The sequence below is a fragment of the Alligator mississippiensis genome, chromosome 2 (assembly GCF_030867095.1).
Source record: "Alligator mississippiensis isolate rAllMis1 chromosome 2, rAllMis1, whole genome shotgun sequence".
NCBI classification, from domain to species: domain Eukaryota; kingdom Metazoa; phylum Chordata; order Crocodylia; family Alligatoridae; genus Alligator; species Alligator mississippiensis.
In genome coordinates this window covers 7,740,681-7,768,675 of record NC_081825.1, presented here as the reverse complement: position 1 = coordinate 7,768,675, position 27,995 = coordinate 7,740,681, and the positions used below count along the sequence as shown (strand labels likewise).

General features: G+C 50.6%; 1 protein-coding gene across 4 annotated transcripts in view; it reads left to right on the top strand.

Annotated features, from left to right (window-relative positions):
* PTPRA (protein tyrosine phosphatase receptor type A) overlaps positions 1-26,713 on the top strand; it is a 197,588-nt gene extending 170,875 nt beyond the window's left edge. For all 4 annotated transcript variants that reach the window (XM_014597121.3, XM_019495652.2, XM_059721432.1 and 1 more), the window contains 15 exons: positions 3,545-3,635; positions 4,295-4,371; positions 9,609-9,645; positions 11,620-11,717; positions 12,207-12,326; positions 13,139-13,305; positions 15,265-15,400; positions 16,539-16,688; positions 18,057-18,150; positions 19,533-19,609; positions 21,701-21,835; positions 23,029-23,154; positions 24,117-24,268; positions 24,700-24,835; positions 26,167-26,713. In XM_014597121.3, the coding sequence (XP_014452607.1) occupies positions 3,545-3,635; positions 4,295-4,371; positions 9,609-9,645; positions 11,620-11,717; positions 12,207-12,326; positions 13,139-13,305; positions 15,265-15,400; positions 16,539-16,688; positions 18,057-18,150; positions 19,533-19,609; positions 21,701-21,835; positions 23,029-23,154; positions 24,117-24,268; positions 24,700-24,835; positions 26,167-26,241 (1,671 nt within the window). In that variant the 3' untranslated portion in view covers positions 26,242-26,713. The remainder of the gene's footprint in view (positions 1-3,544; positions 3,636-4,294; positions 4,372-9,608; positions 9,646-11,619; positions 11,718-12,206; positions 12,327-13,138; positions 13,306-15,264; positions 15,401-16,538; positions 16,689-18,056; positions 18,151-19,532; positions 19,610-21,700; positions 21,836-23,028; positions 23,155-24,116; positions 24,269-24,699; positions 24,836-26,166) is intronic.
* The last annotated feature ends 1,282 nt before the right edge of the window (positions 26,714-27,995 follow it).

The window sequence follows — 27,995 nt, the reverse complement described above, 5'->3', positions numbered from 1 at the left end:
CAGTAACAGGGATAGACCTTGTATCCTCCTGTGTCCACAGCACCAGCTTCTACCACTTGAGACAGCTGTTAGCCGTACAGGGCTTATGACACACAGCAGAGCAGTTCGGTCTCAGCAGGAGCATAGATGTATTACATGGTACCTTGCACTACTGATCTGCCCCAGCATTTTCTATACTAATCAAAGACCAAAGCCACCTACAGACATTCATTTTCTCCTGGGAGAGTCTCTGTTCTCCCAGTAGAAATCACAAGTGTACAGAAATTCGGGGTTTTTCTCCCAGAGCAAAAATGGCCACTCTGGGAGACAAATAACCTGGGAACAGCCCAGGAATGTGAATGTCTGTACACGTTCCCAGTGAGCAGGATGACACACTTGGGGCTGGAGATCACAGGTCAGGTTTTGGGGTAAAAGTGCCTCTCTGTGACTGGATACCCTGCCTGTGAGTCTGTCCACCCACCAGCTACTTTCCATCCTTCCCTCACCTGGCCTAAGGCTTGGGCCCTCCCTGGCTCCTTCACTGCCACTTCCTCTGTGTCTTCCTGTTTCCTTTGTTAGAAGGATCACAGCGTTAGTTATTTAAACTCAGCTCTGGCCTTTAATTGTTGTTTCTTTCAGGGCTCTGTGTTCTTCCCCTTCACTATTCCTCGGCAGTGGTATGCAGGGATAACCAAGATGGGTCAGCTATGTCAATGAACAGGCATAATTGTGCTGATAAAATAATGACTGGGTCTCTGTTCCCAAAAGGTCTCCCAAAAGAGTGTGCCCTGGGGCACACGAAGTTGTATTCCACAGTACCCTGCTCTCCAGGAATTGAAGGAGAGCAAGTAAACCTGGGGAGCTGGCTCTCTTCCCAACTGATCTTGGGCATGTCGCTTCTCTATATGCCTCTGTTTATCCACCTGTAAAACATATGGTAACCCCTGCTTCGTAGCAGTACCATAGGGTTAATGCATTCATGTTCACAAGATGCTTTGGAATAAAAGGAACTATGAGTGGGAGCCCCAATGCACTGATACTATCCCTGCAGAGCTGAGCTCCGGGACAGAACTGTCACTGTTCCTAGGACTTTTCTGGCTGTAAAGGAAACTTTAAAAAGATAGATTCATAGATGCTAGGGTTGGAAGGGACCTCAATAGATCATCAAGTCCGAGCCCCTGCCTAGGCAGGAAAGAGTGCTGGGGTCAGATGACCCCAGCCAGATGCCTATCCAGCATGGCATGGGTATAAATAATATCAGGTTGCCTTCTGAGCCGTCTGCAGACAGCTCAAGACGGGCGCTCTGAGAGAGAGAAACCCTTCAGTCATTTCAAGGAGGTGTTAACTCAGACCTAATGGTGGCATTTTAAATGGCAACACTGTTTGCACTTGTAGCCCTGATCATTGTTGCTGACATGCCCAGGCCTTCTGCCTTTCTCCCAGTCTCATGTAGTGTCTCATGTCTTGCTGCCCACTCCTGAAGCAGATGTCAATACCCCAGCTTCCCCAGGCAGCACTCCCGCTGCAGTTACACCTTGCCGGTCCAGAGCTCTGCTACACATGGAAAATTAATGACTGATTTAAGTATCAGAATTAATCACTTGGGAGCTGCTCTGCTAATCCGATTCCCCATTGGCTTAAGAAAATCTTCTGGTTTTGCTACACATTTTTCAGACCTCTGCACTGGAGGCAGCTGGCTGGAGAATTTTGGTCTAGCTTGACCTGGAGTACAGAGCAGCCCATGTGACAGACATGCAGGACACAACTGTTGGAAAGAGCCTTAAGCTCTCTGTGTCTCCTTAACCAAACACTTCCCTTCTCCCTACTGTTGTGAAACCACTTCACTGAGAGGGAGGGTAGCAACTGTGGCTGCATCAGCACTGCTGCATGTTGGTGCTCTTTTAGGATGAAAGAGGGGTTGCAGTGAAAATTTCTGTCTCCAGAGCACAAACTTTTGTCCCCAGAACTAGGAGGATGATTTATTTAGCTCCCTGAAGAAATAGCCTCCTATCTTATGTGAACCAGCCACTAAAAGAGCCCTAACTGGGCATTATGAAGTCTCCAAGGCTGGGAACCCTGCCCTACTCCATTCCCTTCAGGCCTGAATACCTGACCCTTCCCCACTTTGTGTTCAAGTCCATGTCTCTTCTTGCTGGCTGTTTGGTGGCTTGCATGGGACATGCCATACTGGCCCTTCCAGGGATAACTAGAGCTAAATGTGCTGCTGTAATGCAGACTGCTCTCCCGAGTGCCTGGACAGAGGCCCATCTAGTTGGGCCTCTGTCCAGTATAGCATGTGCTGCAGAGAATGGATCCCCTGTAACCTGGGACGGGGGTCTCCTCAGGTCAGAGGTAGGGTTAATTGATGGGGAAATAAGGGTAGCTTTGCTCCACTACTGCTTAGGTTCCGTGGAGAAAGGACTTTGTTCCCCAGGACCTGGTAGCACTGGTACTTGTTACTAATCATTCAGTTCTGATGACTTCATTTTTAATTAACCTAAAAGGTGCAACTCAATCCTACTTCCATTTTTTTTTAATGAGAGAAGCTCCTCACAGAGCCTGGTGCTCAGAGCTGATTCCCTGCCCTCCTACAATCTTCCAGGCAGCCAGCAGAAGCTGGGAGGACCAGCCAGCTCCTCTCCTAATTCAGTCTGCTGCGTAACTGGTGGCACTTGGTATTTTTTCATTCAGAAGCAATATGAAGAATAGAGCTGCCAGCCCTGCCTCTCTGTGCTGCTGAGGGCTCAGGGCTTGTGCTGGAGGAGACTTTGCTGCCACCATGTGCGCCTGGATAACATGGCACCCTGCTTCCCAGGGAGGAGGGCCCAGCTTGGCCCAACTGTTATTTGAGGGGAAGGCCACGGAGTACAAAGGCTTGTTATTCCCATCCTGAAGTGGAGCGGTCTGTGCTCAGAGGTGACTTCCAGATGAGAATAGAGCTGGCTGAGCCATGCTACCTTTAGGACAGAAGCAGGTCTCCTGCAGAGCAGGTCCCAAAGAGAACAGGGCATCGTAGACCTGTAAAACTCATTGCTAAGGGCTGATTTGGGTCTTCTGGTGTGAGATGGATGAGGACAGTGAGTATCGACTATAGTGGGAGCTTGTATTTCACACTCAAGGTAAAGGTCTCCTGCTGGACCCAGGCAGGGGCTCAGCAGAGCAGAGTGGTTCCCAGGCTGCCTCCCCTCGTCCCTTCACTGTTGTATGTGTACTGTGTGCAGTTCATTGTCTCTTTAGACTTGAACATAGTCTGTTTTGCCTGGCCTTCCTGGTATAACCTAATTAGAGCAAGGGTCGGGAGTCCATACTCCTCTTCTCTTCCCAGTTCTTCCAGCTGTGTCCCATCAGGTAAGTCCTAGGACCCTATTCTTTCCCAATATAGAAGATGCTACCCCTGGAGGTTGTGGGGATTACTTAAGTTAATGCCTGTAAAGTGTCTGGAGATCTTTAGCTAAAAAACATGTGAAGTACAGTAGAGCTGCCTGCTGTATGAAGAGCCAGTTGCTTTGTATTTACTACAGGGTGCAAGGTATAATGTTAAATCTCTTTTTTCCTGCCCTTTCAGGCTCTGCCAGCATGTCCCATCCAAGCGACATGTGAAGCTGCCTCCAAAGAGGAAAACAAAGAGAAGAACAGATACGTGAACATTTTGCCCTGTAGGTATTTGTTCTAACCATTGCTTCAGTGAGGCTCATAGTCATCAGTGGCACCACCCACTGCTGCTGGGCTGCACTGCCACTCTGTGTGGCTGGCATGGCCAAAGCAAGGTGTGCAAAAGGCCCATGGAGTGGCAGCTGCTAGGGAACAGGATGCCATGTACAAGGGGTTAAGTTAAAGCAACAGGAGAGGTCAGGTGATTTCCCTCCTCTGGCAGGTTGCTTCATCTCCTCTTAACCCAGCTGATGTATAGAAAGAGTCCTCTGCTGCTGCAGGGCAAAGGGAAGGACTCAGGCTGGCTTCTACTGGGTAGATGTTCACATCACTGCTGTTGCCTCTCATGGAGAGGGTAGAGAAGACCCTGGAAAATGAATGCCCTTCTCGCGTTCAGGCCTTTAAAGCGTGGAGATGAGGAATAAGGTGGCAGGGGCCAGAAACCTCATTTACCTGCATGTACCTGGTGGTGCCCAATGAACTTGCATGGTTAGGGGGTTAGAGAGCAAAGGTAGCTGGATGGAGAAGCTATTCAAGGGCATGCCCTCTGCAGAAAGAACCCTCTTCTGCGTGGAGCTCATTGTCTGTTCTGTGCATGCCCAAACCTCGAGGACCTCTACATTGGGCTGCCCAGTTTTAATGCCCAGTTTTCCTTCTTCTCCAGATGATCATTCCAGGGTTCACCTGACTCCCGTGGAAGGGGTCCCGGATTCCGATTACATTAACGCCTCCTTCATTAATGTGAGTTTCTGCCTGGACTTTGTTACTAATTGTTTCTGGGGGCAAACCCCAGTCTGCTGGGCATGGTTCTGCAGTGGCCAGTTTCGCTAGGCACTTACCACTGTGCGTGTGGCTTACCCAGAATGTGATTGTGGTTGGAAAAGGGGACCGTGAAGAGCTGGCCCTTTGGGGCTGTCCAGCTTTCTGAGTATATGATTCACATCTGCTTAGTTCACTGGCCAAGCATTGTGCTGTTCTTCAGTCCTGCAGGGTCGGCCTAGCAGTGGGAGCTGGGTGTGATCTGCTCTGTCCTGGTGTTAAAGGGAATACAGTCTGGTGATTAGAGCATGGAGCACAGAGCCAGCACTACGGTAGTCTCTTTCTGGCTGTGCCACTGACCTAGTTTGTGACTTCAGTCATGACTTTTTGGGCCTATGTTTTCTCATCTGTAAAATAAAGATAACATCTACCCTACAGGATGCTGAAAAGTGTAGCTGCCACGTTCCTCTGTGTTGGGGAGATAGTGTTATGTGATTACTCTGGGATGAATGGGACGTTGGTCACAAAGAGGAAAATAAACTGTTGGACCAAGTTATCAAGGGAAGTGGTGGATTCTCCATTTCTTTGATGGATGCATCTCTGGTAGATATGCTTAACTCAGATGCACATCATTGACTTCTTGCAGAGATGACTGGGTGTAATTCCCTGTCCTGAGTTGTGCAAGAGGTCAGGTAGATGATTGAACCCATTTCTTCATGTGAAACAGTAACAAAGAACTCCTGAGAACTCCTGTAGTAGCCAGCAGGAGCTGCACATCCAGTGGGCTTGCAGGAGATTGGGTTTGAATCAAACACAACTGGCCAATTAAATTCTGGGCCTGCTCTGCTCCTAGTAGAGTAGATGGGAGTTTTGCTGTTGATTGGAGTAGGGTAAAGACCATGCCTTCACTAAGGAAACATTGATTTCCGAGGTTGACAAAACACAGGGTTCAGAGCCCTGGTTCCAGACAAAATCTTTTCAATGGAAAGTCATTCAGCAAGCCATTAAGACGGTCCGGTCTGCAAGTTGCTCCCTAAGATCAGTAGCACAGGTGAATGCTGATAGAAGGAGAAAGGTCATTCTTGGGGTTAGGATACCTGGAACTCAAGTTCTGGGCAAGTGGTGGTGCCATAGGCTTCCTGGCAAGTTGTTCTGGCTCTGTATCTCATCAGTGTAAAGGAAACTTGTCATTCTTCCCTTTAACATGTCTAGTACAAACCTTGCGGCAGCAAGTGTTTCTTTCAGTGTCTGTGCACAGCATCTAGCACAATTATTTAGTAATGATAAATGGCTCCAGTGGCAGAGCAGTATGCAGAATACATATTTTGGCGAAGTGTCAATTCACACAACGTGCAGGCGTGAGGGATCAGTGCTCAGGATCCAAGATCACTTTTACTTTCCCCAAACATATGTTGTCATCAGCAGCTCCCCTTTTGAACATTGCAGTCTGGGGTCCAGAGGGCTTCTGTAGGCCTGCAGAGGTAGTGCTCAGACTTCAGTGCTTGAGCTCAGCTGCAGGGTGTTCAGATGCTAGCATGGCTGCCTTTGGGGACAACGTCATTATTCTAGGCCCTTTTCCAGGCCAATTAAACAGTTCCCCCAGCTCACTACACAGGTTGGGCTTCCTCTGGAGCAGACTTTCCCCATGCTCAGCCACCCTGTAGTGCAGGTCGCCTAAGAGAGCCTGCAGAGTTCAGGATCTATGAGGAGGGGAGGAGAGTGGGCAAGACAGCAGCAGGTGGAGAGAGTAGCAGCTCAGTTCAGTAGCTGTGTGCCAGCACATGTTTGACTTTCCAAAAGCAATGCAAAGGACTCTCAACAACAGATCTCAAGATTTGAATGTCTGTAAGGATCTGCAACAGTGTCTCCATGGCAAGCTCTCTGCCCTGTCCACAAATGACGGCAACATTGAGGAACTCTGGAAGAGTTTTAAAACCACTATTCATATGGCCTGTGCTAAATTCATTGGCTATACCACTCATTGACACCAAAACTGTTTCGGTGAGAATGAAGCTGAGATCCAAGCCCTCCTTGATGGAAGAGAATTCATTCTGCTTGGCAAAATGACACCTCATCTCAGCCAGAGGAGATGTATCAACTCCTCAAAGCCAAAGCTCAAAGGAGGACCTGGAAAAATCGAAAACCAGGGTGGCAAGATAAAGCCAAAGAGGTCCAGCTCTGTGCTGACAAACGTGATATGCATAGCTTTTGGAGGCAACAAAGGCTATCTACAGCCCAGCTTCCCATGGTCTTACTTCCCTGTGATCATAGTTTCATAGTTGTTTGGGACTGGAAGGGACCTTACAGATCATCAGGTCCATCCGCCCTGTATGCGGGCAGGAAAGACTGCTGGGATCAAATGATCCCAGCAAGATGGGTGTCAAGGATTTTTTTGAAGAGCGCCAGGGTAGATGACTACTACTTCTGGGGGAAGCCTGTTCCAAACCCTCGGTACTCGGCTTGTAAAGAAGTTTTTTCCCTATGTCTAGCCTGAAGCGATCTTCAATCAACTTGTGCCCATTATTTTTTGTCCTCCCCTGGGCCTTGGTGAATAGATGCTCCCCTAAATCCTGATGTATGCTTGTTGAATTCATACATGCCTCAAAGAAAATAAATCTATCAAAGATAGATGGAAAGAGCTCTTTGAGGCATTCCTGACCCATGAGTTAAATGTGGTGGCAGATACCATCATCAAATCCATTCCCCAACACCCAGAAAGGGGATCCCTCACCAACCCTTCTATCCTAGAAGAAATCTGGTGTGCCATCAAGGAAACTGAAAACAAGGCTACTGGACCGGATGGCATACCTGATGAAGTCTACAAGCCTGACAGTGAGGAGCTGGTACTGAGACTCTACACATTTATTCATTGAATTTGGAACAGTGAAGAAATGCTTGGGGACCTAAGGAATGCCAACATCGTGACTGTTTTCAAGAAAGGAGATTAGTCTGTGTGCGGGACCTATTGAGGTATCACCCTCCTTTCCTTAGCAGGGAAAACCCTTGCCTGCATCCTCCTGATCTGTTCTACCTCTTGCTGAAGAAGTCCTGCTGGAATCTCAGACCAGGTGGCCTATGGTTTCAGACCACCCTTTGGAGCAATTGGCAAGATCTTTGCTGCCCGACAGGTCCAAGAGAAGTATCGGGACCTGTCTGTGGCCTTCATTGACATCACTAAGGCCTTTGATTCCATCAGTCCTGAAGCCTTGTGCAAAGTACTGGCCAGATTTGGATGTCCTGAAAAGTACATCACGGTTCTGAGGCTTCTCCGTGACCAAATGCCTGTGGCCATTCTGTGTAGCAGACTGGGGACAGATCCATTTGTCATCTGAGCTGGGGTCAAGCAAGGATGTGTCATCGCCACAACTCTTGTTTCCCATTTTTTCACAGTCATTTTGGTTCTCATTAAGGACTGCCTTCCTTCTGGAATTGATATAGAATACCAGACAGGTGGAGGGGTCTTCAATCTGGGACGTTTTTGGTCAAAGAACTTGACCTTCAATATACAGATGACTGCGCCATCCTTGCGCACAGTGTAGAAAATCTCCAAACCGTGCTGGACCTTTTTGGAGAAGCCTACCAAACTTTGATCTTTTCCCTCAACATCGAGAGAACTAAAGAGCTCTGTGAGCCTGCCCCAGGCCATGAATGTGACCCCCAAATTGCCATCAAGGGAAAGACCCTGGAGGTAGTCAAGCACTTCTCCTACCTCAGTAGCCACCTGTCTCAGAAAGTGAAGATTGAGGAGATCAGCGCAGGATCTGGCGCACAAATGCCTCCTTTGAGAAATTGCTTTCGCATGTTTTTATTCATCGCACTCTCCAGAAAGACACCAAGGTCCAGGTCTACCATCATCTCCACTCCTTTCTATGGAAGTGAAACATGGTTGATCTGCCATCGTCATCTCAAGAGTCAGGAGAGGTATCACCAATGATATCTCTGGAAAATCCTCCACATCAAATGGGAAGATCACCACACAAACTCCACCATTCTTGCAGAAGCCAGTGTTACCAGCATTGAGTCAAGCACCAACTTCACTGGACTGGATATTGGGGGCAGATGCCCTAGTCTTGACTCCCGAAACTAGTGCTTTCCTTCTGGCTTAGTAACGGCCTGAGATCTCGTGGCGGGCAGAGGAAATGCTACAAGGACCCACTGAAGGTGGACCTCAAGAAAACGGATACCAACATCAAGAGCGGGGAGGAACTGGCTGTCGACCGACTCCAGTGGTGCTGCAACTTCAGTCAAGCAGCAGCCTGTTTCAGAGTAAAGTGTCTTGCCCTCAGAGCAGAGAAGAGAACGGAGGAAGGAAAAGGAGTGAAATCCTAGCCTACAACTACTTTCCGCCGCAGGAAGATCTGCAACTTTGGCAGATGGGTCTGTGGCTCAAGAAATGGACTCTTAAGTCACCTCGAGAGCCATCAGTGAGCTGTGGGAGAGATCGTCCTTGAATTGAGAGACTACCAATAATGACTACAACTTGGGTCAGAGAGGCTCTCCCCTCTCATGTTCCTAGTGCACTTGCCTGGACATGGAGCAAGGTTTATAAAGAGACCCTCTGTTCTCTGTCTGCTGGAAATGCAGCCAGCAACATGTAGTAACACGGCACTTCCTGCTGCTAAGTCCAGGTACTCAGAAAGGCCATCAGGGGCAGCTGTCTGTGGGGCTGCAGCATACAGAGTCATCTGCTGCGGGATACTGGGTCACTTTTTTTACATAACTTGTCAAGCTGCACGGACCCTGGGTGTTTTGCAGAGGATTAACAGAGACTAGAGTTGGGAGGAGAGAGTTTGGGAGGTGCTGTGGGATCCTTCAAGATGAAAGTTGCTGCATTATAAATATGGATCTCTGCACGTGGCCAGAAATTACAGCCTTCTATCAGCTGCAACACAACGGCATCGTTTTCACAGCTCACAGCAACGACAGGTGGAGAAACAACTGAAGGGCACCAGGGCCATTCAGTGCCATATGGCTGAGATTTGCCTCAGCTCTGGGAGCTGAGATTACAGCATGGCACTAATGCGCTTCCTTGTGTGGGTATGGCCAGCTTGCAGGGGCCAGACTGTGATCTCCAAAAGCAGTGTGAGGGAAGTCGGGGGGCCTGCTGATTACATGATGCTGTGCTGCTGAGAGGAGGCTGCAATGCAGATGGCTTGCCTTGGAGGCATGCTGCTTTTTCAATCAGTGACTTATTTTTCTCTCTCTCTTTTTTTTTCCAGGGGTACCAAGAAAAAAACAAGTTCATAGCTGCACAAGGTAAAACCAGTCGACTACTCTAGTCACTGTGTCCAGAGAGCATTAGGCTGGGGGGTCCTTTCCTCATCTGTGGGACTGTAAAATGTGACTTGCAGCTCATCTGCCCTGGGCCCATCCTCTGGGTCACCAGAGAGGGAATGTAAGGGACAGATTATAGGGCTCTCCAAGTGCCCTGTGCTGGGTGTAGCAGAGAGGCAGAACTCCAGGTACTTGCCTCTGAAATATTAGGTCATGGCAAGGAGCTCCACGGAGTCCCTGCCTGGCCTCAACAGATGCTCCACTTGCACCCCGAAGCACAAAGATCATCCATCCCCCAGTCCTGGCAGTCCTGTTGAGAGTCACAGAACCCTGTTCTCCTTCTTGCAAACATTGCAAGCAGTGAGTCGGAACAAAATCTCATCATAAAAGCTGGGAAGCCTGCTGAACAGAGGCAGCTTCAGGGCAGCCGGGCCTGATCGAGCACAGTCAGACAGTGTGGTGGTGTGCCAGCAGACAGGATCTTAGCTACAACCTTCACAGTGGAGAGGCTTCCCATGATGATAAGAGACAGCACTGCTCCATAATAATAGAGAGACCAGGTACATTGAGTATTGCCAAACCTAGTCCAGAGTAGGACTTCTATACCTGCTATGCCCCCTTGGGACCGGTGATTTCATTGCATTGTATGTGGCATTAACAGTTGTGTGGCATGACCACCGCATTGGTGTTGGTGTGGAGTGCCCCATGATGTGGCGCGTGGAGTGCCCCACTCCTGCTGCCACCATCTCTTTGCAACCCATTGATCCTCAGCTGCTGTAACAAGCGTGTGGGCCATTGGCGCCTGATGTAACTTGGAGCAGCTTTCCAGTGTTAACAACCTTGAGGACGGAACCTATTGTGCAACCAGCCCAGCTGGCTGAAGTGCAGTTCCTCAACCCACCCTCACCAGGGCAGCGGGGGCTGGATGCATAGGTGCAGCCCAGGCACTGGGCTGGGGACAGAAAATAATTAACCCCAGCGAGCAGCACATTGAAGGAGGACCAACACTGGGTTCTCTTGTGCTGCCCTAATCTCCCTGTGTGAATTTGGGCAAGTCATTTCTTTACTCTGTACCTCATTTTCCTCCTTCACACCCAGCTTGGATTATGACTATTTTAATCACATGACATAAAATGTACTTTTAAAAACCTGACTATGTTATGTGCTTGTTCATTCCTTGTGATAGCCAAAGTCGAACGTACCCAGGCGAGCCAAAGAGAGCCTGCTATTGCCACCTGCTGGCAACAAGCAAAAAATCTTTGATGTAGCTTCATCCGCAGATTGCATTGCGCTAAGTATGGTCTCGGAAGAGATTATGGATTCTTATCCTATTTACATGACCTAGCTTTTATAGCTCTGTGTCTCTCGGTGGGTTAATTGCCTTGTTTATACCTGTTGACCTATTCAGCCCACATTCCCCTGCCCCCACCCTTTCTTTGTATTTAAATCCCCCCTCCATTTAGAACCCCTGCTTTCTACCAGTCCAGTCGCAGCCGCTGAAGTTAATGCCTCTCCAAACTAGTTAGTCTCTAAGGGCATTTATACACATACATTTTTGTGCTGCGACATACTGGAGATCAGGCATGATTAATCGAGTCTGTTCTGCACGCAAGCTGGCGCACACTGCTGCATCGCATGCGGTTGTAAAAATGGTGAAATGCGTGTTGAAAATGGCAGCGGTGTGCTTTTGAACTAAAACAACTTGGATGTGTTTTAGTTCAAAAGTGCGCTGCCGACATTTTCTCAGCGCTGACACACATTTTGCCATTTATACAGATGTATGAATCGCAGTGCCGGGTGCTTTTAAAAGCGCCTGGTGCTGCAGTGCAAGCACGTGCACAAATGCCCTAAGGTGCTCGCGTGCTCTGCCTTCTGCCTGCCTTGTATGGAGTTGCTAATAGTGGGCTGCGCGTCTGCCTTGAATGCTTTTTAATCACCTGCTGTTTTCTGTTTTAGGACCAAAAGAAGAAACCGTGAATGATTTCTGGAGAATGATTTGGGAGCAAAACACAGCAACAATCGTCATGGTGACAAACCTGAAAGAGAGAAAGGAAGTGAGTGTCAGAGTGGGGCTCGCACAGTGAAGAAACTACTACTTCACGTGGGTGAAGCCAGGCCTCTAGCAGGCTCGCCTGTGGGATAGATCCCAGTGCCTGAGATGCCTGCATCTAAACACATGAGCTAGCATGTTTGAGCTGAAGGACCACACCTGTTAGCCTGCAGGCAGTAGCAGACTCATAAACCTTTATATGAGACCCACCTGAAGAAGGACAAAGTCAAGTGGGTTATCCTGGGTTACCCACGGTGATGGGCACATGAGCTTCTGTACACCTCCCACAGCATCCCAGCCCTAAGTGCATGGGCCTGGGTGTAAACCCATGCCCACGGGTAAGGAAGTCAGGGCTGATCTATTTCTGTTGAAGCTGCCAGCCTCCTTCCCCTTGACTTCTGTGAGATCAAGCCTGGGGGCCAGGACTTCCTTTTAGCAGGCTGTTCTGTGGTCTCTAAGCTCTGGCCTTTGTCTTTGTGTCATTTCTCTCCAGTGTAAATGTGCTCAGTACTGGCCAGATCAGGGCTGCTGGACATATGGAAACATCCGGGTGTCTGTGGAGGATGTGACTGTCTTGGTTGACTACACAGTGCGGAAGTTCTGCATTCAACAGGTACGATGGGGCAGTTACTGCCCTCTGTGTCTCCTAGCTCCCCCCCAGCCCTGAGAGAAGTGGGAGGGGTGGAGTCATCTGATTTATTGGGAAGCTCCAGATTTCATGATGCTCGAATACTCTTACTCCATGATCACAGGGCTATGCTACTGCTGCATTACTAATGGCACCTAGGAGTTGGAGTGCCATCAGTCGCCATTTTACCATAACTCATCTCTGCTGGACTCTGCCTCTTGGAACTGATTTACTGCAGCAAAGGACCCAGCTGTGTTGTTATATGGACCGGTTTTGCTTTAATAAAATGTGCACGGGCCCTTACCACTGGTGTACTCCAATCCTGGATCCTCCTCCCTGAGTTTTCCTTCCTCCCCTTCACAGCTGGGGGAGAGGCTAGCACTAGGACTTGTGGAAGTGGAGCAGTGAAACCTGCTGAGTGAACCCAGATTGTTTTGGAGAGCACAGGGTCACTTTGTCTTCAAGGTGCCTCTGCGTGAAACCTGGCAGATTTGGGGTTTGGGTTCAGCTTGAAGCTTGGGACAGTTCTAGGGTAAGAGTCAAAGGAATGCCTGCCTGCTCTGGGGCCCTGTGGCTAGGTTTGGTGTCTCAGCACCTCCTTATTGGGAATGCACTGAAGGACAGCTGTAGGTTTCAAAGGGGGGTTGTGGCAGGGGTGTATCTGCCCATGGCCACTGCCTCCAGCACCAGGGAGCACTGCTTCAGTTGGTGGGTAGTGCCCTTGTTCCACTGATTCAACGCAGGCTAGCTTCCAGCAGCTGGTCTGACAGGAGTCACTGTATTTGCTTCTTCTCCAGGTTGGTGATGTCACAAACAAAAAGCCACAGCGCCTGGTGACGCAGTTCCACTTCACCAGCTGGCCGGACTTCGGGGTCCCCTTCACCCCCATTGGGATGCTAAAGTTCTTGAAGAAGGTGAAGACATGTAACCCCCAGTATGCAGGGGCGATCGTTGTACACTGCAGGTCAGTGTGGGGATTGGCCCCTCAGAGCTCCCCCCCACCTACCCCCCTCCTGACTCTTGGGGCGATCTGGAAAGCCAGTTTCATCTCCTGCTGATGGGCAGGGGCTGGCAGAGGGGATCCTGTCTATCAGGCACTTGACAGGCACTTGGCTGGGATGGGTTAGGCTGGGATAATCCTGTCTTGAGCAAGTGGCTGGTCTAGATGGCCTTGTGAGGTCCCTGCCAGCCTGACTGCCCTATGATCCCTTTAACTGATTCACAGCCTCATTTACACAGGGCCACTCAGGACACTTAATCCAGATTCACTTTTAAAGTGGACTAGGTGAACTCTGTGTGAGCATGGTTGCTCAGAACCAAAGTGGTCCTGGGCTGGTTTGGCTTTAATCCACTTTGCAAATGAACTGGAGAACATGGTTGCTTAATTGTGACAGCTCCCCTTGGACACTGTGAGGGCTCAGCCACTGGGAGGCAGCACCACCTGTCACCTACCAAGAGCTATAGCTTTCCAGCAACCTGGGAGTGATGCTTTGGCTTTAACATCTTATGCCTTTGTGGATTGGAGTCCCAGGCACAGCAGGGAACTCCAGGGTCCCTCTGCACCCAAAATAATCATGGGGATGCATTTGGTAGCTTCCCCAAAGCGGAGGATGCACAGCTTGCTGGCAGTCATATCCCCCATGGGTTATTTGCTCCTTGCCTTCCCTTGGAGATGGGCCCAACCAGAGCACAGCAGCTGACCAAGCAACCAAGACTTTCTAAGGGTCTTGGGGCTGCGGCCGTGATAGAATGGAGCTGTCCTGACTCACGTTCCCCTGTTCCAACCACTAAGCATGCTGCCTGTAATGTCTGTTCACTTCTGTAGCCCCTTCTATCCTTCATGCATACCAGTGGTTCTCAACTGGGGTGTCTGGGAGATGCAGTGCAGGGTTGGACCAGGAAGGGCTGCAGCACAAGCCAGCTGTCCTTACTGCTTTAGTTATCAGAGAGCCCTAACAAGGCAGGAGAGCACACACGTGCCATGGCCTTTCTCACTCTGTTGATGCAGGAGGCGTGTGGGGCAGTTTTACTTGGCTGTAACACCTGGTTGAGAAGCACTGAGGTAAGCTGAGGCAACAGAGCCATGTTTCTCAACCAGGGGTACCGCCACCTTCAAAGAAAAGTTGTGGAGGGTGCTGCGACTGCGAAGTTTGAGAAAACTGGCATATTCTGTATGGACTCTGAAGAACTGGCATGCAGTCACCTCTAGGGTGGAGCATGGCTGTGAGTGTAACAGGAAGGATCAGAGAACACTGGGCAAATCCCTCTCGCATGAAAGGCCCCACACCCTGCAGCGTGGAGTGCTCAGGGTACCAGTACTGAGGTTCCCCATGAGGGCTGGACCCTGGAGACTCCCCTAAGCTGCCCACCTCAGAACAGCTGGTTGACTTCAGCCTGAGCCTCTCCAGCTGCGCACAAACTTCCAGAGGAAAGTTCCCATCCTTCTGATCCCTGCTCAAGCCCTTGTCCCCCTCACATGCTGCTTGATGACTGAATTCACCATCATCGATAACATGGACCCCACACGTAGAGTCCAGAGGAGCAAAAGAGCTGGCCTGTCACAGGGCTGGTCACACCTGTGTGCCACAGGGGAGTCGGGGACAACTCCAGGCAGCACTTTGGCTGCTAGATGTAACTGGCTCCAGGGCTTCATTCTGGGTTACCCCAGCCTGCAGCCTGACCTGCTCTGCTGCTGGAGGCTGGAAAGGTCTGTGCATCTCTGCTGTGGCCTGTGAACTAAGAATGGTCTCTCTTCTGGCAGGGTAAGAGCCCTCTTGCTCTCCTGTCTGGAGTGGATTGAGCTGCCCATCCTCTAACTGCCTGGCTGTAGCCCCTTAGCTCTGCCCTCTGCAGCAGGCCTGATGCTGTGGATAGGGATTCTACCCAGGTGCTGTGCTAACTGTTTGCCCCTCTGTTGATGCAGTGCTGGGGTGGGACGCACAGGCACTTTCATAGTCATCGACGCCATGCTGGACATGATGCATGCGGAGAGGAAGGTGGACGTGTACGGCTTCGTGAGCCGGATTCGGGCACAACGCTGCCAGATGGTACAAACAGATGTAAGTTCAGCACGCTGGGCCTGGTAGGGCCTTCCTGACAGCACTGAGCATTTGATGCTGCCCATGCTCCAAGCACTGTGCAGACTGCTGCTCATCAAACCTAGCCTCATCAGGAGGCAGAAGCACTGCCCCCATTTTACAGATCGGGTCACTTAGGTGCCATCATGGGATATGACTTGTTTTGCCTGTTTCAGAGGCATTGGGTATTGCCTGCAGCCAAGGCTGGGGATTGACTGGGCTGTGCCACTGCTCCTATTAGGACTTAAAGCTAGAGATTTTTGGCTAAAGGGTCTTGCTCCTCCACTCAGGTCAGACCAGTCACCATGCTTTGGGTCAGGAAGGAGTTTTACCCCTGGTAAAATGTTATCCATGGTCAGACTGGGATGGACTGTGCGGGTTATTGCCTTCATCTGTGTGTGTTGGGGGCGGCCTTATGCCTGGGATCTTTCAGGCATATTTTAACAAGCCTTGCAGCAGCAGGACACTGGCTGATATTGTCCCCCTGCTTTATCTGTGGCAGGTTTGCGTATTATGCCTCATGGTTGTGTCAGGGGCAACTGTAGTTTTGCTAAGAGGTTAGACAATGGATTTGTCTAGGATGGTTTGGATAGGGCTGATCCTGTCTCAGGCAGGGGGGTGGCCTAGATGACCTTTGGAGGTCCCTTTCAGCCCAACTTCTCTATGGTTCTGTGACATGATTTGCCCAAGGTTACACAGTGAGTTAGTGGCAGAGCAGAAATAGTCTTCAACACCAGCTAATTCCTTGCCCCAAGTCTCGTGGTTGAGTCCTCCCTTCTTTGGCCCCCTCAGTCTGAAAATAATGAGCTTCTCTTAGCCAGGCTTTGCGGTCATGTGCATCAGGCCAGCCCTTGTTCTCCCTCCCTTTCCCCATGAGCTGTTGTCTGAGCATCTGCACATCTCTTGGACGATGGCCTTGCTCTGTACTTCCCAGTGGGAACCGATAGTGGGACTCCTCTCTGATCAGGGCAAACTCCCATTGACTTTTATAGGGAAGGACTGGGCCCAGGCGTAGCCGGTTTGTTGGGCGGTGGTGCTGACATTGGAGACTGGCCTGGGTTGGCACCCTGACTGTGCATGTGTTCTTGAGGGCACTCAATATGACCCCCATCTCTTCCAGATGCAGTATGTGTTTATATACCAAGCACTTCTGGAGCACTACCTGTATGGGGACACAGAGCTGGAAGTGACCTCACTGGAGATCCACCTCCAGAAAATCTACAACAAAGTGCCAGGGACCAGCAGCAATGGGCTGGAGGAAGAGTTCAAGGTGGGTGAGCCAGAGCCAGGGTGCCATGGCAGCCTTTGGAGGGGAGAACGGGGCAGTGGTTAGTGACTGCTGCATCAAAGCCTGCCTAGGACCAGCAGGATCTCAAGGGAGATGGAGGGCAAGACTGGGCAAAACACTAGGCAGCGCTTTGTAAATGGAACAACCCTCTTGTGGCATTAGGTGGCTGAGGGATCTGTGCCTTTGTAATTAAAGTCATTTGACCGCTTCGCCTCCAGGTCCCTTGCCTGCAACCTGCTTTTCCATGGAGTTTGTTTGTAGTGATCTGTCTCATTGTCTCATGACTCCCAGGATCCAGCTGGTTTTATGGTTTAGGCAGAGACTGATGGGTGGGGCCAAGCCAAAAGCTTTGGGAAAGGTGGGATGTGTTTGGAAGTGTCCCCACGGAGACTCATACACAACATAGTGCTCACAAACCCTGCATGGACTGAAACTCCTGATGGCGGTGAGTTTCTACCAAGGCCAGAACCTTCCCTGGTTCTCAGCACAAGCCCCTCATACCTTTCCACATGGGATTCCCAGAAAAACAGCCTGGCTTTGGGACACGGAGTTGGCAGAGTGAGGGAATTGGTCCAGTACTAGCTATATACAGTGTGAGCTAGCCCAGGAGGGCAGAGCATCTGGCTTTTCCACATCCCAGTGCAATTCCCATTGGCATACCAAACCAATGCAAGTTGCACTGGATGTGTGTTAGTCTGTCCTTGCCCTGAGTCTTGCAACACTTTGGTGCCATCTCTGCCTTACGGATGGGAAACTGAGGCACAGAGCAAGGAAGTAACTGGTCACACAGAAATCCTTTGTGGATCTGTCACTCCAGATCTCCTGACCCTTTTTAGGGAAGTGATTGTAGCTCTGATGGCTCCTTTGCATGGGGGAACATGCACAACTGAGTGCAAAGCAGACAATGACAATCTAAGGGGGGCTCATAACCCTTCATGTAAGCTAGGACTGTTAAACATCTGGCCTAGGGGCTCCTGGAGGGGCCAGGAATTTAGGGGCAGGGGTGTGGAGCCCTGCTGGGGAGATGTTTTACAGGTGGCAGGCGAGTGAGCTACGTTAACCCCCATGGCTACCAGTTCATCCCGCTGCTACCACTCACACCACCACGGTCTGTATCCAGATCTAGGTTTGGGGGGGCAAGCGAGTGTGATTTCCCCTCCCGCCCCCCCAGTCCAAAAGGAAGAGAAGATGACTTAGAATAATGCTTGTGGAGGCCTGCGCTCCTGCCTGTGGCTGGAGTATGTCTCTGTGGGCCACCTGGCTCGGTACGAGGCACGTAGCTCATTATCCTCGTGGCTGCTTTTGGCCCTGCCAAAAACCATTAGTTTGGGCCTATCTTTGTTCCCACAGAAACTAACTTCAATCAAGATCCAGAACGACAAGATGAGAACAGGCAACTTGCCAGCCAACATGAAGAAGAACAGGGTGCTTCAAATAATTCCATGTGAGTTGCTCCTGCCCCCAGGACCAGGACACGCTGGGTTGGTCTTGACAGAGTATGAAAGGCCAGTCTTCGTGATGAATGGGAGCTTGTCCCAGAGCTGCTGAAGGGACCATAACAGGATGGGATGGTGGAGCTACAGTACAGTCAGGGAGCAGAGATGTGGGGAGACAGTGAGGTGGGCTGGAGCTTCTGGTTAGGGACAGAAACTATGTATAAACTGGTATAAGTTATCAGAAACCAGTTCAAATCTGTAACACAACAGAAGTTCAGTGCACATAAGCCACTTTCACAATGGCCAAAACTAGATAAAGATAAACCTGGATGGATATAGTATCAGATTTAACTGATTCAGGTTAAATTAGTTTATTGAACTTCTGTCCCAGACCTCCTCTAGATTCAGGTTAACTCAGAATCCCCTGAGTTAACCTGGATACATTGTACCTCCTCTGCCAACCCCCCTTGGGTGGGCTAGCCTTGGCTCAAGCTGTCTGCCCCAGCAGAGCAGGGAGGTGGCTTCTGGCCTCAGCCACTGCAGACATGTAGCTGCTTTCCAAGGATTAGAAGTGAATGTCTGTTCCTCGGCTTACTGGTTCAATCTATACAGTTTAGGCTAACCTGTGAAGATTGAATCAATTCAGCCTCACATTTTTTGACCATCTTTACTTAGCCTCTGAGAACAAATGAGGTGGGTTTGAGGCAGATCCTGAAGTGAATTGGAGGACTGTGGCTGGAGCAGCAGCACTGTAGGCTGGCATCCCAGCTCCAGGGCTTGGGCCTGGCTCTAGCTGGCCTGCTCCCATCCTCCCTCCCCCTGGGTGCTTGTCCCCCTCGCTCCTCTGCCTGAATGCTAGGGGAGGTCTCTGTGTGGGGAGCCCTTTCTGATCCTTTCTGTTTTGGGTATTCCCATCACGTGGCCCCTGGGAAGGTGTGCTCAGCTGAATCCAGACCCCTGAGGACCAGCTCTGCTGTTGTGGTGACTTGAGAAGCTAAGCAATAGCACACAGACTAAGGAGACAAAGGACAGCACAGTGTAACACAACAGCCCACCCTGGGGACAAAGGCCTGTGCCCTGCAGCACAGGATATTTTGCTCCACACTGAGCTGTCTGGGACAGGGCAGTGCCTGTATTGCTCACCCATAGTGCCTTGAGAGACTTACCTGAGGTTACACGGGAAATGCGTGGCAGAGTAGGAAATCAAACCCTGGTCTCCATCCCTTGCCACTGGGCACGCTTTCTTCATTTCCCTCTGCTGCCTGGTGGGCCTGTGGGATGGCCCCCCTGGGGCTGCCTTAACAGTCAGGCTCATGCTCAGACAGAGAGCATTTGCTGTCCATGAGCATTGCCTGGAAGGGCCAACCTGTGTTCCTGTCTTCCCTTGTAGATGAATTTAACCGAGTGATCATTCCAGTGAAGCGAGGCGAGGAGAACACGGATTACGTGAATGCTTCCTTCATCGATGTGAGTTCCATGTCCTGACCACCCACGGCCTATGCTCAATAACCTTGCACCCAGGGCAGTTGCCTGGGGTTTAGCAGTCCTGCTTCCCTTTGCTGGTGATCAGTGGTGGTGGGAAGTGCCAGGGTGACAGGGGCCATTGTTTGTCCTCAGAAGAGGAAGGGTGCAGCCAGGAGCAGAGTGAGCATCCACTCTGCCCTATCCATATGCCATCTCATGACTTTCAGCACTCCACCACCAGTTGTACAGACCCAGCAACCCCCATCTCCCTGGCCCTTGCTGTTAGCCCTCACACATTGGGGCTTTTGTGGCATGAAGGAGCAGAACTGGGACTACAAGTCTTTTTCATTTGGCCAGGGAATGTGGTGCAGTATTACGCAGATCTCTAGGCCCCCACCAAAGCAGGTCACCCTCGTTAACTCTGTCTCTTAGGCAGGAGGAAATGAGACAGCAAGGTTGTGATTTCTAGCTCTAAACAAGCAATACACGGCTCTTACTCACAAATGCACCTTTTGACTGCCATGGGACATCCTGCATTAGCCTTCCCCCATGTGCAAGCTGGCCAGGAATGAGTAAGCAGCATAGAAGTCAGGTCCTTTAATGCCTAATCAGTGCTCTAGCAGCGACAGTCCCTGCTGTGGATTAGATCTGACCCCATGAAAGGCCCTTTATGTCCCCCTGAGAACGCTGCCCCCATCCACACTGGGTTTGTCCTGGCGTGTTACCCCTCCGATCACATTAGTTTCAGATGCAGCAGGATGTGAGCAGCCCATCCAGCCTCCTGGCTCTATTTGCTCATTGTGAATCTAGGTCAGAGAGCCCTTGATGTGATGTGGGCTATTTTGTTGAGAATTCAATTTCCTGCCTCTACTGAACTTTGCTTGAGTGACAAGCTCCAAATGACTAAGCGCCTTTGTGTCCTTGCTGCAAACTGTGAACAAAGAGAAGAGCAGAATCTTGTACTCTTGGAAGTGGGAATGCTTATGGGGTGGAGAACAGCAGGAGTCTCCCCGCATTGGAGATTGCATCCATTACCAGAGAGGTTTCATTTTCCCTTAAAATCCACAGTAAGAGTCACATCAGCCTTAAAATTAGTAGGTTTGAACTGAGCCCAAGGAGAAGGTTTTCCACCCAGTCTAAACTGAATTGGTTCCTGAATAGGACATGCTAGCAACAGGTGTTCACCAGGGTCCCAAAGGGTTCTTGATATTTGTTCTCAGAGGTGGAGAGGCAGCCTGCCACTCAGCAACAAGTCCAAATACCTCAGAGAGACGCAGTTCAGCTCAGAAGGCAGCCCTGGCTGTGCACTAAGGTGGACAACCATGCCTGAGCTGACAAAAGTCTTGTTCCTAAAGACGCACGCTCTTTTGTTGGAGACTTGCTGCAACAAGGTTTTATGCTGAGCCTAGTGCGGCTGGAGACCCAAGTCAGCCTGTGCATAGCCGAGGCGGCCATGTCTGTGCAAGGAAATAGTACCAGCTTTGCAATGCGGGTTTAGAAACAAAGCTTGTTAAGTCAGCAAGACATCTCTGCAGGACAGTGTCAGCCAGCATGAGATTGTCTATGTTACGGGGCTTGCACTGCTTGAACTGGAATCAGCGCTGTTCTCTTGTTGTAGACAAGACCTGTGTATAGCCCTTTCTACTACACAGACGGAGTTCACAGTGGTGTCACAGCAGCACTAGGGAGGCTTCTCTTGGAGGCCCCACTGCCCCTTTGACAAGCTTACCAGGAACCATGGGGCCTCTGAGCATTCACAGTGCTGCTCATGAAGGGTGGGGGAGCCTTGCCTCTTAGACACCTCACTAGAGCTCCAGGAAATGAGAGGTTACCCCTGATTCTCCCCCAGCTCCATGTTCCCCCACTCCTCCATGCAGTGTCACTTACCTGCACCCCGTTCCCTGTCTGCATGCTCTCATACCCTCAAATATTACCCTTTTTATGGCGTGGTATGAAGACAGCTGGGAGGGAGCCCATTGCAGCAGGGCTTTGTATCATGCAGAGCAGCCGTTGTGGGAGAGGCTGTCAGCATAGAGGTAATCTCCAGCCTGCTCATCGTTCTGCTGCCCTGGTAACTGCAGCTTGGCATTGCAGGGTTACCGCCAGAAGGACTCGTACATCGCCAGCCAGGGGCCTCTGCAGCACACAATAGAGGATTTCTGGAGGATGATCTGGGAGTGGAAGTCCTGCTCTATAGTTATGTTAACAGAGCTGGAAGAAAGAGGCCAGGTAAGTGTCTGGATCAGGGGAAGATCATGAGAAGAGCTGTGCAGCCCAGAGCAAGTGGATGTTGGAGAGGACCATGCTCAGCAGCAGGAGAATGAAGCAGAGCTCCACAGCCAGCTTTATTTCTAAAGAGGATGAAAGGGGATGGGATAATGTATAGAGGAAAGGATGACAGAGAAGGGCTGTGATGTGTGGAGTTGTTTGCTGTCCCCAGGTTGCAGAGCAGACTGGAGGACATTTGCTTTCTCCTGTGATTTGGGCTGTGCTGGTCACTGCATGGGGCTGGGAAATAATTTTTTTCTCCTCCTATTGCTACAAGTGTCGAGGTTTTTTTCCCACCTTCCTCAGAAGCATTGGATGTTGGCTGATGTCAAGGCTGGAGATTTTGGCTGGGCTGCGCCAGTGCTTCTGCTGGGACTAAAACCCAGAGGTTCCTGGTTACAGGGTTTTGCCCCTTTGCCTATGGTCAGACCAGTCGCCACATTTGAGATATGGAATTTTTACCCAGTGGTCAGATTGGCATGGACTGGGGCGGGGTTTGCCTTCCTCTGTAGTTGAGGGGCATGGATCTCATCCCCCTCCTTTACCTGTGGCAGGTTAAGGTGCGACAGGGTGTCTGTAGTTTTAGGAATAGGCTAGACAAGGACTTGTCTGGGATGGGTTTGATAGGGATGGTCCTGCCCTGCACGGAGCGTTGGACTAGATTGACCTCCTGAGGACCCTTCCAGCCCAACTTGACTATGATTCTGTGAAAGGAAGCAGTGTCCTTATGACTCCAGCAGGGAATTACTGCAGGCCTCTGAAGTCCCCTGATGGTTGTCACACTTGTTCTCCCTACATTATGCCAACATCTCCCAAGTCATGTCATGCCATCTCTGAGACCCCCTCTGAGACTCCAGGAGAGTCCATCTGCCCACATACACAGCATGAATCGCACCCATGAAATGAGGTCTCTGGACTTGCAGCTCCCAAACACCCCTGGAGCTAAACAGCCACTTCTAGTGGGTCAGCAGTGAGGACGGAGCATTGCTGCACCCGGAGTGCACGCATCCAGACTCCTCTCTGAACCCCGGGAATTCAGTGGTTGGCTGTGCAAAGCTGCATCCCATTGCAGGGCAGAGACCTCCCCCTCCCTCCTGCAAGCTAATCTGGAGATACTGGTTTCCCACCTCTGTACCTTCCTTTACACTTTCCAGGAGAAGTGTGCTCAGTACTGGCCATCTGATGGCTCTGTGTCCTATGGGGATATCACAGTGGAGCTGAAAAAAGAGGAGGAATGTGAGAGCTACACAGTACGGGACCTGCTAGTCACAAACACCAGGGTAAGCACTGCCTTATCCACCCACAGCAGGCAGCTCTGGAGTCTGCTGTGTTTAGCCCCTGGTGCTGTATGTAGGTGTCCAGTTTCAATTTGCTCCTGCAGCCCTGTCCCATGCACCGGTTGCCTCCATGTACTCTTTCACATCAGCCCCAAAGTGACACCCTTCTGCTGCCAGTTCCCTTCTCTGTCACCCTTTCACCCCTCTGTGCTTGGCCATCCTGCTGTCTTCCCCACTGTTAACTCATCCCCTTTCTTACCAGACATCTGACCTCTCCTTTGCCATTGCTGGCTTCTGTTTCCCACCAAAACCCCAGTCATCAGGTCTAACCTGTCCCTTCTACTGTTGGCTTGCTCCTGCCCCTCTCACTCAATTCACCCTGTACTTCCACTCAGGTCCTCTCTGGCTCCCCATTCCTTCCATCACCCTGTGGTGCATTCAGTGCTGGCTGGTTCTGCTCGGCACTGGCCCTTCCTCTCTCACCTTGCAGGGCTCCTGTCCCCATTACCCTTTCTTCCCTTCTGCCATCCTCAACCCATGCAAGATACACCCACTTCCCTGTTGTCTCTCTCCCTGACTCTGTCCCCTGAACAAGACTTCTCTTTTCCTGCCAGTTCTCTCCCTAGCACCTTCCCTCCTGCTGCCATGCTTTATGTGCTTTACTGACTCATCCCATCTTCTAATCCCTGTTTTAACCAATCGTGTGGTGATGGGTGCCAGAAAGCTCAGAGGCCCCTCTGCAGGTGAGGAGTTCCAGCAACATGGGGCAGGAGCAGGGCTGGACTATCCTAGGCAAGGGTCCCTACCTCTTTCATCTTGTAGTTGCCAAAATCCCCCTCAGTCCCCACACCAGCACCCCCTCACTTGACTTGCTTCCCACACTTTTGAGGCAGCTGGTGACCAGTCATCTGGCTCCTCACATCCATCCCATGGGCGTAAAGCTCTCATTCCTGTTCCTCTGCCAGGAAAACAAGAGCCGGCAGATCCGACAGTTCCATTTCCACGGCTGGCCAGAAGTCGGCATCCCCAGTGATGGGAAAGGGATGATCAACATCATCGCAGCTGTGCAGAAGCAGCAGCAGCAGTCTGGGAACCACCCCATCACTGTGCACTGCAGGTGAGACGGGCAGAACACGTGACAGAACATGGGGTAACTAGTGGATCCACTGCAGGACACCAGGCAGGAGGCCAATCTCCTCTCTGCACAGCACCGCTGGTGTCTCTACTGCCCCAATTCAAGCTGCCCTGGGCTGCCCCTCCAAGAGGGTGTCAGGCCCTAGTCAGCATTTGGCTTCCTTGGAGCCGTGTGGGTGGTGTGTGTCTGAACCGGTGCCCAGGGATGGAGGGTCACTTGCACTCTAGTGACTAGTTCAAAGTACAGAACTGGTGGCTGACCTAGAAAAGCCCGGAGGAGATGGTGGGAGGTTCATATTGCCCACCATTCCTCTCCTCCCACCAGTTGTTTCTGAGGTGGAGTTTCTGTGCAGCCAAAAGGCCATGGCTTTGTATGATCATTTTCTTTAAGCTGTCTTTGTTTCTCTCTGCCAGTGCGGGAGCAGGAAGAACAGGAACCTTCTGTGCACTGAGCACTGTCCTGGAAAGGGTAAAAGCTGAGGGCATTCTGGATGTCTTTCAGACAGTGAAGAGTTTGAGGTTACAGAGGCCGCACATGGTGCAGACACTGGTAGGCACAAAGTATTGTTCTTCCCATACCTCCTCAGCACCCCCCCCACCCCAACCCTGGACAGAAGACCCACTAATTTACCTTCAGCTTGCAAGGCTGAGTGGGAATCTCCTCCACTAAGGTAATCCCCCACGGTGGAGCAGGAAAAACTAGCTCTTCCACCCCACATATTCTCCTCTAGCTTGACCAAGGAGAGTCCTGCTGTGGGGAAGATCAGCAAAGACCTGAGAAGGTCTAGAGGGAGTAGAAGATTTTGGGAAGAGCAGGGGCTTGGTGAAGGTTATGGAGCATCTCCCACTTTCTGTGAACTTGCTGAGGTCCACAGGACCCCAGTGTAAGGAGGGTGAGAATCCAGATATCTCACAGAGATGGCCCAGAGCCTGGGCTGCATCCCAGCACTCCAGGGTTCAGGGTGGTTCAGGGCACAGAGCTCTGGTTTCTGGTGTCAGCAATTAGTAACCAGGATCTCTGTGCCTTAGAGCTGAAGACTTGTGATTGGGACTGCTGGCCTCTGCGTGTTCAGCTGTGCCTCACCAGATGGAGTCTGGGGCTGCGAGTCAGCCTCTGCTGTTTGATCCTAGGAAGTCCCGCAGGGTCTGCTTTTCAGAAGTGTCAAACAAATGTAGGTTCCCAGAACTGTGGAGACTTAGCACCTTTGAAAATTGGGCAACTGGTTTCCCCATAACTCAGATTCGCCATGTCTCCAGAGGGGGACAATGCACTTCTCTTATCTTTTGCAAAGAACGTATGGTAATGTTACATGTTATCCTTAAACCAAGCTAACTCTGTGGCGTGTTAAGTGGTGTTAACATTAGAACAGGATGTGAGCAGCCAGTCAAGGGTTAATATGGTTTCTTGCCTGCACTGCTCTGACTTGCCACTAGAGGGCTAGTGAGCAGGGGTGTGGCTAGGAGCCAGGACACTGGGGCTCTCACTGCTGGGGGGAAAGGGGAGCTAGGAGCGGTGCATCCTTGGATGCTGGAGGACTGCAGATTGCTTGTTCTAGCTCGGTGTAGCGGACTGAAGTTACCATAACACGAGCTGGGTAGCACAGCCCAGAGTTAACCCTCACTTGACACGGTGTAACTTCGAGATGCTCAGAGGGTACTTTGTGTGAGTTAACGAGCCTTGATATGCAGACACTTAAGTTTTAAGTGCCATTAGTGTAGCAAAAGTGTAATGTCCAACTTGACCTTTAGAGGTGTAACGCAGGAAGGGATTTATAGCGTGACCCCTGCAGATCACAGGCCACTGGTGCCAAAGCATTGAAGTTGTATCTTGAGCACAGCCTTTCTTGTCTAACGGTGCGCTTCCCTTCTCCAAATCCACAGGAACAGTACGAATTCTGCTACAAGGTGGTGCAGGAATACATTGACGCCTTCTCAGACTACGCCAACTTCAAGTGAAAAAACAAAATGAAATGACAGAAGAGTTGCCTTCTTTAATATTTTGTAATATTCTCTTTGTTAATATACCCCCCCAAATATGTGTATATATCTTAACTGTTTTAGAGGTTGGTACCATAAGCTTCATATTAGCCGGAGATTTTATATGTAGCAAAAGTGTTAGCGCAGATACTGTTGGCTCCTTTTTTTTTTTCCAATGTTTTATTGGGGAATTGAATAGCGTGATGTTTGGATTAATATTGTTGAAGCAGCTCTCTGCTGGAGAGCCAATACAGGCTGTTGTTTTGTTTGTAAATCTTTTCCTGTTTTTTTTTTTTCTTGAGGGAGTAAAGCCTTTTTACAAAGATAACATCCTGGCTCTCATCTGAAAATGCAAGCACAAGCCTTCCTGGACTCACGGGGAAATGGTTTCACATTTTTCCGCCCTTCTGCTGTTGGGGAATTAAAAAGAATAAATTTCATTCTGTAAATATCCCAATTTTTATATATAATTAAAGTGAAAAAGCCCAAAGCTTCCTCCTCTGGGATGAAATACCAAGTGTCACCAATTGGAAATGATAATGGACCCTCAAGCGGCAGCAAATGCTTGGGATTTCAGCCAAAAAAGAAAAGGATTTTTGCTCCCTGAAGGAAATCTCCATGTGTTGTGTGCCAGGTTTCAGGCTGGCCTTATTCACTTATTCACAGGCCTGCCTTGTGCACTTACAGGCAGGCAGTGTTGGAGGTTATTTCACTGCCCAGCTGACTGCAGAGGCAGTTATGTACGTGGGCACCAAAATGATCCAAAGAGGGCCTGTGCCTGAAGAAGGCTGGCAATCGAAACCCTCTGGCTCCCTGTGCCCATGTTCTCCAGTGAATGGTAGCTGCTTTGGATGTTGTTAGTGTCAGCATTTGTTCCCTCTCTCTGAACGACAAAGCCCAACGTCTCATTGTAGCCCTGCCCACACTAGGGAACATCAGTCACTGGCAACCCAGCAAGGGGTGGAGGAGTGCCAGCCTGGTAGATACAGGCAGGGCCCCCACACGCTGCTCTGGGTCCCTCTGCCCGAGACTGGGGTAAGTTGTGCTGGTGCGAATCCTGGCTCAGGGCAGCTCTGTCTAAGTGCAGGAGGGCCTGCCCTGGTGCTGCTGCCGTGAGTCCATAGTGTAGACGAGGCCCCAGGCTGGGACTGCCATGAGCGGTGTGTTCCATGCTTGCCTGACAACACTCAAGGCTGCTTGTTGGCCCAGCTCAATTTGGAGTTGCCCACCCCAGCCTCCACCCAGCTGACATTGGCTGGGTGCATGGTGGCTGTCAACATATCAAAGCTCCCAGGGCTGGGGAAGGCACTGAACTGTGCTCAGGATTGAAAGGAAGAGAGAGGAGAGCCTCCATTCAGTGAGGATCTCCTTGGGGTACAACCCCAAGCCCCAGCAGCTCCCTGGACAGAGTCCTTCCTCCCCATTATGGGCTGTTAGCACTTCTCAGCCAGATTCCCTCGCCTGCTGGTGAAGATCAGAGGTGAGTTCTCTGAAGGCAGTGGGTTGACTCCAGAGTGAGGTGGGTGTAAGGTCAGAATCAGGCCCATCAGGATAACAATTTCTTTCCGTGCCAAAAATCATGTGTTCATGTGTCCAATTTTTATATTTTTTAGCACCAAAATGAAAAGTCAAATAAAACAGAGGACGCCTGCGGCATTCGGGCAGGCAGCACACCACATAGCTACCAGCCCCAGGCTCCGGGGCCGGCGTGGGAGCTCTCAGCTCTCTTGAGT